Here is a 13,660-nt window from a genome sequence, read left to right as displayed (position 1 = left end):
CAGATATTCTGTTGATTCACTGATGATCCCTTTGGCAGTTGCTGGTTAGAGCCGTTCCTGATTGACAGGTGATTGGCTGATACTGGTTGATTGACAGCTGATTTGCTGACGTGGTGTTCTGTGTCTGTCCACAGTCGAGAGGTGCTACAGGAGATCCTGGATACAGACCTGAGTAACGAAGCCTTCGCTTTCTCTACACACAAAGTCTGTAACGCTGCCGGACACAAGGTAAGAGAAAATACCTGTCTGTCTTCCTTCCTGGCTGGCTGGCTCTATTGGTCTGTCTGGCTAACAGTTATTTCCCCCTTTCATTCCCACCCTTACACTCCTGCCTCATCAAATGTATAATTTAAAATGGTACAAATTACTCTTCTTCACACAGTGATGTCAATTGCCAATGGAATTCAAGTAGTAAATTCGAATAAATGTACATTTCATGGCGCCGCTTGAAGAAGGGTTGTTTTCTCCTGAGTGTGCACGAGAGAGAGCAAGGAAAGAGCGAGGGTGCATATCTTCGCGTGCGTGCGTTCATGCGTGCACAAAGGTGGTTGTTGTATGTGCGCGTTTGTGTGTCGCTGCCTGCGTGTGTGTTTTGTTGCGTGTCTCGGCCTAGTTGTGTATTGTGTGTGCGTGGGAGGAACCTGAGTGTGAGTGTGTTGCGCCTGTTTATGGGACAGATGGCCTGGCTCACATCACCCCTGTGACTGAGACCTCATGTCAGACACTCTGCATACTTCTCTACCCTCCCTCTCTCTTTTTTTCTATTGCGCTCTCTCTCTCATCTGTCCCTCTCCTCTCCATTATTCATATCTCCCTTGAATCTAAACATTTTAGTCTTTCACCATCCAGTCTTTTCCTCCTCTCTGCCTCATTTCAGAGTTGTAGAAAACATTTACGTATCTGTGCATTTAACACACACCATCTTAATTTGACCAGTTTCTCACAGCAGTAAAATAATCCTGCAGGAAATCTGAATTATGTGGATTATAATTCATGGATATTTTTGTAGGGGTTGATGCATTTTTTGTTGGGGCAAATCAAGTTTAAGTGGAAATGTTCCAAACTTTAGAAACTTTTTTTAAACCTTCAACACACTACAAGTTGCAACAATCTGACAACAGTGATCAAATTAAGAGACAACATCTCTATACATGTTTTAGCTTGATATCTGTAATACATTTTGGAGTGTTTTATAAACATCCAATACAGCTCTAACTATTACACTGTAATTACAGTACAGTATAAAACACTGGGCCCTCTGTATGTTTCCCAGTAGATGAGCAGAGCAGCGTTGGAATGGAGTGGCTCTCCTCTCCCAAATAAAGACAGCTCTATTTCGAACTAAGCCTCTGGCTCAGTGTCGCTAATGCATTCTGTTTTGATTTAGCTGAATTATGTCATCGTTTTTTTCTGGATCCCCCTTGTTCTTTGGCATCTGCCTGCCTTCACTAATGCCCCATCCTGTCCTACATTAAGTACGGTCTTGATGGCATTTTAATCCCAATGATGGTCTCACTGCTGTGCTGAAAACACTGTCTTTGCCTGTGCCCCAACTCACTCAATACACATCATTCTCTCATACAGGTTTACCATACCGTGAGGCGGGTTGTTTGGTTTGGAGGGGGTGTGCATGCACGTGGGTGTGCATGTGTGCCTGCATGTGCATGCATGATTATTATTTGTGTATGTGTTATGTGAGAGGATCTTGGCCTAGTTCTGTCCGGATCCCTAGAGTTTCCTGCTGTGTGTGGGGGGGATAAAGGGACCTGTGTGAGGCTGTGCTGGCCAGATGGTGTGGCTGACAGGGCCTCCTCTGGGGCTGCCTCTTCAACTATCCTTGCTGTTGTCACATCTCAGCTTCTCCTCATATTCCTCCTGCTGTCCTGCTTCACCAGTCTCTCACCCTCTCTCCTTCTTTAGTCTCTCACCCTCTCGCCTTCTTTAGTCTCTCACCCTCTCTCCTTCTTTAGTCTCTCACCCTCTCTCCTTCTTTAGTCTCTCGCCCTCTCTCCTTCTTAAGTCTCTCACCCTCTCGCCTTCTTTAGTCTCTCGCCCTCTCGCCTTCCTTAGTCTCTCGCCCTCTCGCCTTCTTTAGTCTCTCGCCCTCTCGCCTTCCTTAGTCTCTCGCCCTCTCGCCTTCCTTAGTCTCTCGCCCTCTCGCCTTCCTTAGTCTCTCACCCTCTCGCCTTCCTTAGTCTCTCGCCCTCTCTCCTTCTTTAGTCTCTCACCCTCTCGCCTTCTTTAGTCTCTCACCCTCTCGCCTTCTTTAGTCTCTCACCCTCTCGCCTTCTTTAGTCTCTCACCCTCTCGCCTTCTTTAGTCTCTCACCCTCTCGCCTTCTTTAGTCTCTCACCCTCTCGCCTTCTTTAGTCTCTCACCCTCTCGCCTCTAGTCTCTCACCCTTCGCCTTCTTAGTCTCTCACCCCCTCGCCTTCTCTAGTCTCTCACCCTCTCGCCTTCTTTAGTCTCTCACCCTCTCGCCTTCTTTAGTCTCTCACCCTCTCGCATTCTATAGTCTCTACCCTTCTCGCCTTCTTTAGTCTCTCACCCTCTCGCCTTCTATAGTCTCTCACCCTCTCGCCTTCTTTAGTCTCTCACCCTCTCGCCTTCTTTAGTCTCTCACCCTCTCGCCTTCTATAGTCTCTCACCCTCTCGCCTTCTTTAGTCTCTCACCCTCTCGCCTTCTTTAGTCTCTCACCCTCTCGCCTTCTTTAGTCTCTCACCCTCTCGCCTTCTTTAGTCTCTCACCCTCTCGCCTTCTTTAGTCTCTCACCCTCTCGCCTTCTTTAGTCTCTCACCCTCTCGCCTTCTATAGTCTCTCACCCTCTCTCCTTCTTTAGTCTCTCACCCTCTCGCCTTCTTTAGTCTCTCACCCTCTCGCCTTCTATAGTCTCTCACCCTCTCACCTTCTTTAGTCTCTCACCCTCTCGCCTTCTGCTCCTCCTCTTTTCTTCTCCGTATCCAGCTCTATCCCTAACACATTTTTATCAGTTCCCACCCTGTTCGTTTCTTTGTTTCCCATGCTTCTGTTCATCCTCCCACGCTCTCTTTCTCTCCTCTCTGTTCCCTCTCTCCCTGCGAGGAACTTCTTCATTAGAATGTACAGCAGCCAGGCATACAGACCATGTCCTTGAAGACGTGTGTGTGTGTGTGTGTGTGTGTGTGTGTGTGTGTGGGAGCGGTAGATAGTAGGAGGGTTACAGAGCAGCTGTGCTGTTCTCCAGAAGGGTTCTCTCTGTCAGACTAGACCAGTGTGAGCTGCCTTCCTGCTCTCAAGGACAACTCGTACACAATTCCACTATTCATTCCATTACATCTATATTCCATTGGGTTCTGGCCATGCAATTTAAAGTCTCATTGCATACAGTTTGTTGGGAAGAGGGAACTATCGGTTCCAATTACTGCATCTTATTAGAGCCCCGTCATGTCCCAGGACATTTTAAATGATCACTTTGTTCGTTCGCTCACTCATTCAATCGCTCGCTCATGAATTCTCATTCTGTCACCCCCTCCCCCCTCTAGGTGCGAGCCATGCGTCTGTCCTTCGTGGGCGAGCTGGGCTGGGAACTGCACATCCCTAAAGACTCCTGCGTGCCCGTCTACCAGGCTGTCATGGCTGCCGGTGCCAAGCACAGCATCATCAACGCCGGATACAGAGCCATCGACTCCCTCAGCATAGAGAAAGGTGTTTGTGTGTGCGCGCGCGTGTGTGTGCCAGTGACTCCCTCAGCATAGAGCGAACTGTGTACTTCAGCATCGAGAAAGGTATAGTACAGCTTAGCTCTGAAAGAGTTTGGTGGCAGAACAACAACTTAACGAAGTGTTTCCGGACCCAGCTGTGGTTTTCTGAGCTGAGGGGCTGGTGGCGACACATCACAACCACCAGCTGTGCTTCAGCTATGACATGTTCCAGGAAAACACAGGGCTATTAGTGAGATGAGCCAGGAAAAGCTGGGACTTCACTACCCCCTTTTTCTTCTGTAACGGCAGTGTGATAATCACACGCTGCAGATCGCTTAGTTTGGCAATGACACGGAGTACAAGGTGTGGAATGTTCGCTTAACTGACTAGTACCCAGGCTAAGAGTACAGTAACAGTCCTGTAAATGTCTCAACTGAATGTATAAACTTCCATAGGCAGCAGAAAGTAGCAGATGTACAGATTTCCATAGGTATCCGTCGTAGTTTTGTCACGATACCAGTATCGCGATACTAGGAAGTAAGGAAACAAAACGTGAAGCGGACAGAATTTCTTGAGGAAAACAGTCGTAATGTTGGGAAAAAACTGCCTTATGTTGTCACCCAGAGTCACATTTGTTTTACAAAAGTAGATTTTAAAAGGACTTTTTTGTCGGCTTCGTGTTTTTATTTTTTTGCCAAGGATAATCTGGTATGGTAAGTATCGCGATACTGGTGTCGTGACAACATGGAGCGGAGCTGTAAGTGAAACAGAGCGTGTTTGGTTCAATAGATGGATACCTGTGTCCTCGAGAGAACAGCAGTAGCATGACTAGCAGAAATGAGAGACCCATTACAGTGGCTGTTTGACGTGTCAGCAGTATCCTATAATGTTAGCTTGTACTTCAACATCACTCGGGATCAACCACAGTGTACAACTACCCGCTCTGTTTAGTCTGTTGACAGGCCGGGGGAGCTGGCAGTGAATATGCATTACAGTAACTTATTTGTGGCGGCGGGTAACCGCAGGGTACATGTGACGCGTCTAGTGCAGTAGTGCTGCGGTAGAGGTCAGTTGCATGCCCTCTTGCCACGTGCTTGAATACTCTCGCTTACAGCTTGCTGCCGCCGGCTAGCCCTTGTGGTGAATTGGGGTGAAGCTTCATGCACAAGTCTCCCCTTGCCTGGACAAAGCATCTCCATGACCAAGACTCCTGTCGGGCCTCCTCGCGTGGTGGCACATGTTAACTGGTTGTCTTGAAACTCCAGTCTAACCGGCTGGGGATCTCGGGAGCAGCAGTGGGCCCCAGAGATGCGTCTGTACAGGCCCACCTCTGTGTGGACAAGTCCTGGCAGCCGTCAACCACTGTCCCGCTGCCTTGTGGGTTAGTCTGGTACGACAAAGGCTTGGGGAGCACACCCTGAGAGAAAAGCAGCATGCTGGCGGCGCGCGGTAGGCAGACGCTGACAGACTGGGGTTTCGGCAGCCTCCTGCAGCTGTGGAAGATACTGGTCGTCCTGGGTTTCCCCCCCCTTGCCACTGGAATGTCACCTTCCTACAGTGAAGTAGTGCTGTTGGGCATTGCGCACACACTCAGCGGCACTTTAAATAACTTCCTTTGCACAGGTATCCACTTCTGACCTCGGTGAAGCCATCAGCCGGAAACCGGGAGCCCTTAATCAGAGCCCTGCACGCCAGCGGCACAGGTCTATTACGGTCGCCAGCAGCTGGGACTTGAGTGGCAGCTGCTCTCGGCAGACCCCTGTGTGACTGAGCATCCCGACTTAGGAGCCACGCTGCTCACCCCAGCTGGGGAGAGGCCTAGAATAGGTGGCCTAAAAATTGCCCACTCACTCCATCCTGGATAGGCTACCGCACCTATCGGGAGTTCCACAACATCAGCACGGTGTGGGACTGGCCATTAAGAACAGCCTTTACCCAGCCTCACCGAAACACCTGTCGGCATAAGGGAAAGACTCATGTCTCTCCGTAACCCCCTAGCCAAGATGCGTTATGCTACTCTTCTCAGTGCATACGCACCGACGTTACCATCTGAAAATGAGGCAAAGGACTGCTTCTACCAGTCACTAGATGAGGCCCTTCACCGCATCCCCAGGAACGACAAGATGTTTCTGCTGGGTGACTTCAACGCTAGGGTGGGACAGAGCAACAGGATATGGAGCGGAGTGCTGGGTAGGCATGGTGTTGGCCAGGTCAATGAGAACGGCGTGAGCCTGCTAACTCGATGTGCCGAGCACGATCCCATTGTCACTAACACCTTGTTCCAGCAGAAGAACAAATATAAGGCATCATGGATGCCCCCCCGCTCCAAACACTGGCACCTGATGTACTACGTCATAGTACTACGTCCACACCAAGGTTGCCGTCGATCAAGCCGTCTGCGTCACCATACTTTTTTACAGCTGTGAAGCCTGGGTCACTTAGTCGCCACAACATGCAGCTCGAGCGATTCCACATTAGATGCCTGCATTGCATCCTGGGAATCCCCTGGTGCAACCGTGTGCCCCATACAGAAATACTTGCTAAGACCAACTGCAAGAGTATGGAGGCCATGGTCACACAACACCAACTGCGCTGGCTTGGGCATGTCATTAGAATGTCTCAGGAGCGCTTGCCAGGGAAGATCCTGTATGGCCAAGCTACATCTTGGCCGGCGATCTGCAAGGGGGCAGCTGAAGCTCTACAAGGACCAGCTAGAAACGTCACTGAAGAAGTGCAACATCGAACCCACAGACCTAGAGGATGCTGCTGCCAACCGTTCCACCTGGCAGCAGCTCTGCCAGAGCAGTGTACAGAGGCGGGGAGAGGAGCATAAAGAGACAGCAAAAACAGCTCAGGAGACATACAACCACGCCTGCCCCCGCCAACACAGACTGCATATGCCCCACCTGCAATAAAGCTTGTGGATCTCTGATTGGACTCTGCAGTCACCAAAGAATTCCCCGTTAACTCGGAAGTGATCGTCGAATACGTTGGACAGCCATAAGCAACTTCTTTGAGAGCGCTTAACCTCTGCGCGCTTGCGTGCGTTCGTGTTTCTGTGTATAGTGAATGCAGGGGAGGCTGGTGGGAGGAGCTAAAGGAGGATGGGCTCATTGTAGTGGCTGGAATGGAATACATGTAAACGTATCAAACGTATGGAAACCGCATGTTTGACGCCGTTCCATGAATTCCTTTCCAGCCATTACCCTCCTCCTATGGCTCCTCCCACCAGCCTCCACTGACTGAACGCGAGTGTGCAAGCGTACATTACACCTGTCTCGTCCATTCTGTGTCCTACCTCTTCCAAGGTTTGCAGTTTGGCTGGATAGTGACTCCCCTCCTCTCTCCCTAGGCTACAGACATTGGCATGCTGACCTGCGCCCTGACGACACACCTCTGGAGGCGGGACTAGCGTTCACCTGTAAGATGAAGAGCACCATTCCCTTCCTGGGTCGGGCCTCTCTGGAGAAGCAGAAGGCTGAGGGACTACGTAGACGCATTGTCTGTTTCACCATTGATGAGTGAGTGGTCACGGTCACCATGGCAACTTTTTTAGCTTGAGGACATAATTAAATGTCACCAGCATTATTTTCTCATATCCTCGGTTTCTTCCTCCTCCTTCCATGTGGGTCTTTGATGACTCCAGTTAGAATGGTGTGTTTCTCTTCTTTTTAAAGTCAACATGACCATGGCCTTAATGACAACCATAGAAATAGAAATGACAGAATCATATGTTTGAAACTTAGCCCTCAAGTCTTCCCTGCTGTTAGTGTACTGTAGCAGACCTGGTTTGGTCTAAATGTGAGGGACTAAGTGATGTTTCCAGTAATTCACTAAAACTCCTGTGGTTTGATTAGAAGGGATTCGGTGAGAAGTGGATTTAAAGGACTGTCAGCCTGACGTGATATCGTTTTCTGAGTTGATTCACTGAGACTACTCTGTCTGGTTCAGGTCTGAGGTGCAGATAGAAATTCAATGAGTGGAGCTGACATGATCCCCTATTATACACGCAGACAATCATATCTGTTCTACATAAGACATTTCTGTCTGAACGCTCTAACGTTATATCACCTGAACAGGTCTGTTTGATGCAGTGTGAGCCGTCTGTCTCTCGCTCTGTCTCTCTCTCTGGCGCTCTGTCTCTCTCTCTCTGGCGCTCTGTCTCTCTCTCTCTGGCGCTCTGTCAATCTTTCTCTCTGGCGCTCTGTCACTCTGTCTCTCTCTGGCGCTCTGGCACTCTGTCTCTTTCTGGCGCTCTGGCGCTCTCTCTGGCGCTCTCTCTCTCTCTGGCGCTCTCTCTCTCTCTGGCGCTCTCTCTCTCTCTCTGGCGATCTCTCTCTCTCTCTCTGGCGCTCTCTCTCTCTCTCTGGCGCTCTCTCTCTCTCTCTCTCTCTGGCTCTCTCTCTCTCTCTCTCTCTCTGGCTCTCTCTCTCTCTGGCGCTCTCTCTCTCTCTGGCTCTCTCCTCTCTGGCGCTCTCTCTCTCTGGCGCTCTCTCTCTCTCTGGCGCCTCTCTCTCTCTCTCTGGCGCTCTCTCTCTCTCTCTGGCGCTCTCTCTCTCTCTGGCGCTCTCTCTCTCTCTCTCTCTGGCTCTCTCTCTCTCTGGCTCTCTCTCTCTCTCTCTGGCCTCTCTCTCTCTCTCTCTGGCGCTCTCTCTCTCTCTCTGGCTCTCTCTCTCTCTCTCTCTCTCTCTCTCTGGCTCTCTCTGGCTCTCTCTCTCTCTCTGGCTCTCTCTCTCTCTCTCTGGCGCTCTCTCTCTCTCTCTGGCGCTCTCTCTCTGGCGCTCTCTCTCTCTGGCACTCTCTCCCTCTCTCTGGCGCGCTCTCACTCTCTCTCTGGCGCGCTCTCTCTGGCGCTCTCGCTCTCTCTGGCGCTCTCGCTCTCTCTGGCGCTCTCGCTCTCTCTCTCTGGCGCTCTCGCTCTCTCTGGCGCTCTCTCTCTCGCTCTCTGGCGCTCTCTCTCTCTTCGGTCTCTCTCTGGCTCTCTCTGGCGCTCTCTCTCTCTTGCTCTCTCTCTCCGGCTCGGGTGCTCTCTCTGGCGCTCTTGCGCTCTCTCTCTCTTGCGCTCTCTTGCTCTGGCGCTCTCTCGCTCTCTCTCTCTGGCGCTCTCTCTCTCTGGCGCTCTCTCTCCGGCTCGGGTGCTCTCTCTGGCGCTCTTGCGCTCTCTCTCTCTTGCGCTCTGGCGCGCTCTCGCTCTGGCGCTCTCGCTCGCTCTGGCTCGCTCTCGCTCGCTCTGGCTCGCTCTCTCGCTTGCGCTCTCGTTCTCTCGCGCTCTCTCTCTCTGGCAGGCGCTCAGGCGATCTGGCAGGTGCTCAGGCTATCTGGATGGCAGTCTGGCGCTCACTTAGGCTCTCTGGCTGGCTCTTTGGCTGGCGCTTTGGCTGGCGCTCTGGCTCTCGCTTAGGCTCTCTGGCTGGCACTTAGGCTCTCTGGCTGGCACTCTGGCTCTCTGGCTGGCGCTCTGGCTCTCGCTTAGGCTCTCTGGCTGGCGCTCTGGCTCTCGCTTAGGCTCTCTTGCTGGCGCTCTGGCTCTCGCTCAGGCTTTCTGGCTGGCGATCTGGTGCTCACTCAGGCTCTCTGGCTGGCTCTCTGGCTGGCTCTCTGGCTGGCTCTCTGGCTGGCACTCTGACTGGCTCTCTGGCTGGCGCTCTGGCTCTCGCTCAGGGTCTCTTGCTGGCTCTCGCTCAGGCTCTCTTGCTGGCTCTCTGGCTGGCGCTCTGGCTCTCTGGCTGGCGCTCTCGCTCAGGCTCTCTGGGTGGCGCTCAGGCTCTGGCTCAGGCTCTCTGGCTGGCGCTCTGGCTCTCGATCTCTCTGGCTGGCGCTCTCTCTGGCTGGCGCTCTCTCTGGCTGGCGCTCTCTCTGGCTAGTGCTCTCTCTGGCTGGCGCTCTCTCTGGCTGGTGTTCTGGCTCTCGCTGGCTGGCGCGCTCTGTGCCTCTCCTGCTCTCTCTTTCTCTCTCTGGTGCTTTCCTCGCTCTGGCGCTCTCGTTCTCTCTGGTGTTCTCTCGTGCTCTCTCTGACTCGCTCTCTCTTGGGCCCTCAGCCTTTCTCATGCTCGCTCAGCCTCTCTGGTGCTCTTTCTCTCTCTCTCTCTCTCTCTCTGGCGCTCTCTCGTTCTCTCTCGCGCTCTTTCGAGCTCTCTCGCTCTGGCGCTCTGTCTCTCACTCTCTGGCGCTCTGTCTCTCGCTCTCTGGCGCTCTGTCTATCGCTCTCTGGCGCTTTGTCTCTCGCTCTCTGGCGCTCTGTCTCTCGCTCTCTGGCGCTCTGTCTCTCGCTCTCTGGCGCTCTGTCTCTGGCGCTCTGTCTCTCGCACTCTGTCTCTCTGGCGCTCTGGCGCTCTGTCTCTCTGGCGCTCTGTCTCTCTGGCGCTCTGTCTCTCTGGCGCTCTGTCTCTCTGGCGCTCTGTCTCTCTGGCGCTCTGTCTCTATCTCTCTGGCGCTCTGTCTCAATTTCAATTCACTGTGCTTTATTGTTATGATGTAACAATGTACATATTGCCAAAGCTTACTTTGGATATTTACAATATTAAAATAATAATAGTCATACTTGTCAAAGGGACAACATTACCCAAGGGTCTAAATAGCCATTGAACAATAACAATATAGAGGACATGTGCAGCGCTCTCTGTCTCTTGCGCTGTCTCAATCACATAGATAAAATATTAACATTTTCCCACCAGAGGTGTGTTTCCATCAAACGGATTTTTTAGCCAATAAAAAGCTGTGCGTGATGACGTAGTGCACATAAAATAACTTTAGTGTATGAGTTCAGGTACCGAATAAAAAAAACCTGAAGTTTCATATGTTTATTTGCAATTTCAACTCTGATGGTTTTGTCACAACAACTGTTGCGATAAATAGCATACCTCCTTGCCCAATCTGGTTTTGGTGCTCTAATGACAACAGTTGATGATATAGTGAACAGGGTAGGTTATATGACATGGCTAAAAGCAATATCTTTATTTATTTATTTATTTATTTATATATATATATATATATATATACATACATACAGTTGAAGTCAGAAGTTCACATACACCTTAGCCAAATACATTTCATCTCAGTTTTTCACAATTCCTGACTTTTAATCCTAGTAAAAATTCCCTGTTTTAAGTCAGTTAGGATCACCACTTTATTTTAAGAATGTGAAATGTCAGAATAATAGTAGAGAGAATGATTTATTTCAGCTTTTATTTCTTTCATCACATTCCCAGTGGGTCAGAAGTTTACATACACTCAATTAGTATTTGGTAGCATTGCATTCCTCTTGACAGAGCTGATGTAGCTGAATCAGGTTTGTAGGCCTCCTTGCTCGCACATGCTTTTTCAGTTCTGCCCTCAAATATTCTATGGAATTGAGGTCAGGGCTTTGTGATGGCCACTCCAATACCTTGACTTTGTTGTCCTTAAGCCATTTTGCCACAACTTTGGAAGTATGTTTGGGGTCATTGTCCATTTGGAAGACCCATTTGCGACCAAACTTTAACTTCCTGACTGATGTCTTGAGATGTTGCTTCAATATATCCACATAATTTTCCCACCTCATGATGCCATCTATTTTGTTAAGTGCACCAGTCTCTCCTGCAGCAAAGCACCCACACAACATGATGCTGCCACCCCCCTGCTTCACGGTTGGGATGGTGTTCTTCGGCTTGCAAGCGTCCCCTTTTTCCTCCGAACATAACGATGGTCATTATGGCCAAACAGTTCTATTTTTGTTTCATCAGACCAGAGGACATTTCTCCAAAAAATACGATCTTTGTCCCCATTTGCAGTTGCAAACTGTAGTCTGGCTTTTTTATGGCAGTTTTGGAGCAGTGGCTTCTTCCTTGCTGAGCGGCCGTTCAGGTTATGTCGATATAGGACTCGTTTTACTGTGGATATAGGTACTTTTTTACCTGTTTCCTCCAGCAGCTTCACAAGGTCCTTTGCTGTTGTTCTGGGATTGATTTGCACTTTTCACACCAAAGTACGTTCATCTCTAGGAGACAGAACGCGTCTCCTTCCTGAGCAGTACGACGGCTGCGTGGTCCCATGGTGTTTATACTTGCATACTATTGTTTGTGCAGATGAACGTGGTACCTTCAGGCATTTGGAAATTGCTCCCAAGGATGAACCAGACTTGTGGAGGAATACCATTTTTTTTCTCAGGTCTTGGCTGATTTCTTTTGATTTTCCCATGATGTCAAGCAAAGAGGCACTGAGTTTGAAGGTAGGCCTTGAAATACATCCACATGTACACCTCCAATTGACTCAAATGATGTCAGTTAGCCTATCAGAAGCTTCTAAAGCCATGACATCATTTTCTGGAATTTTCCAAGCTGTTTAAAGGCACAGTCAACTTAGTGTATGTAAACTTCTGACCCATTGGAATTGTAATACAGTTAATTATAAATGAAATAATCTGTCTTTAAACAATTGTTGGAAAAATTACTTGTGTCATGCACAAAGTAGATGTCCTAACTGACTTGCCAAAACTATAGTTTGTTAACAAGAAATTTGTGGCGTGGTTGAAAAATGTGTTTTAATGACTCCTACCTAAGTGTATGTAAACTTCCGACTTCAACTGCATATACACACAGTGCCAGTCAGAACTATGAAATAACACATATGGAATCATGTAGTAACCAAAAGTGTTAAACAAATCAAAATATATTTTAGATTCTTCAAAGTAGCCACCCTTTGCCTTGATGACAGCTTTGCACACTCTTGGCATTCTCTCAACCAGCTTCATGAGGAATGCTTTTCAAACAGTCTTGAAGGAGTTCCCACATATGCTGAGGACTTGTTGGCTGCTTTTCCTTCACTCTGTGGTCCAACTCATTCCAAACCATCTCAATTGGGTTAAGGTCGGGTGATTGTCGAGTCCAGGTCATCTGATGCAGCACTCCGTCACTCTCCTGCTTGGTCAAATAGCCCTTACAGCCTGGAGGTGTGTGCTAGGTCATTGTCCTGTTGAAAAACAAATTATTGTCCAACTAAGCGCAAACCAGATGGGATATCACTGCAGAATGCTGTGGTAGCCATGCTGGTTAAGTGTGCCTTGAATTCTAAATAAATCAGACAATGTCACCAGCAAAGCACCATCACACCTCCTCCTCCATGCTTCACGGTGGGAACCACACATTCGGAGATCATTCGTTCACCTACTCTGCGTCTCACAAAGACACAGTGGTTGGATACAATAATCTCAAATTTGGACTCATCAGACCAAAGGACAGATTTCCACCGGTCTAATGTCCATTGCTCGTGTTTCTTGGCCCAAACAAGTCTCTTCTTCTTATTGGTGTCCTTTAGTAGTGGTTTCTTTGCTGCAATTCAACCATGAAGGCCTGATTTACGCAGTCTCCTCTGAACAGTAGATGTTGATGTTTCTGTTTCTTGAACTCTGTGAAGCATTTATTTGGGCTGTAATCTGAGGCTGGTTACTCTAATGAACGTGTCCTCTGCAGCAGAGGTAACTCTGGGTCTTCCTTTCCTGTGGCGGTCCTCATGAGAGCCAGTTTCATCATAGCGCTTGATGGTTTTTGCGACTGCACTTGAAGGAACTTTCACATTTCTTGAAATGTTCTGTATTGACTGACCTTCATGTCTTAAAGTAATGATGGACTGTCGTTACTCTGCTTATTTGAGCTGTTCTTGCCATAATATTGACTTGGTCTTTTACCAAATAGGGTTATCTTCTGTATACCACCCCTACCTTGTCACAACACAACTGATTGGCTCAAACACATTAAGAAGGAAAGAAATTCCACTAATTAATTTTTAACAAGGCATACTTGTTAATTGAATTGAATTCCATGTGACTATCTCATGAAGCTGGTTGAGAGAATGCTAAGAGTGTGCAAAGCTGTCATCAAGGTAAAGGGTGGCTACTTTGAAGAATCTCAAATATAAAATATATTTATATTTATTTGTTATTATTCTACAATGTAGAAAATAGTAAAAATGAAAACCCTTGAATGAGAAGGTTTCCATCCAACCA

General features: G+C 48.9%; 1 protein-coding gene across 2 annotated transcripts in view; it reads left to right on the top strand.

Annotated features, from left to right (window-relative positions):
- The window catches only part of sardh (sarcosine dehydrogenase), a 77,556-nt gene that overhangs the window by 58,328 nt on the left and 5,568 nt on the right, over positions 1-13,660 (top strand). For both annotated transcript variants that reach the window (XM_029708574.1, XM_029708573.1), the window contains exons 18-20: positions 135-228; positions 3,523-3,685; positions 7,034-7,202. In XM_029708574.1, coding sequence (XP_029564434.1) covers positions 135-228; positions 3,523-3,685; positions 7,034-7,202 — 426 coding nt within the window. The remainder of the gene's footprint in view (positions 1-134; positions 229-3,522; positions 3,686-7,033; positions 7,203-13,660) is intronic.

This window comes from Salmo trutta, chromosome 23 (genome assembly GCF_901001165.1).
Source record: "Salmo trutta chromosome 23, fSalTru1.1, whole genome shotgun sequence".
Classification (NCBI taxonomy): Eukaryota; Metazoa; Chordata; class Actinopteri; order Salmoniformes; family Salmonidae; genus Salmo; species Salmo trutta.
This window is presented reverse-complemented; position numbering and strand designations above follow the sequence as displayed.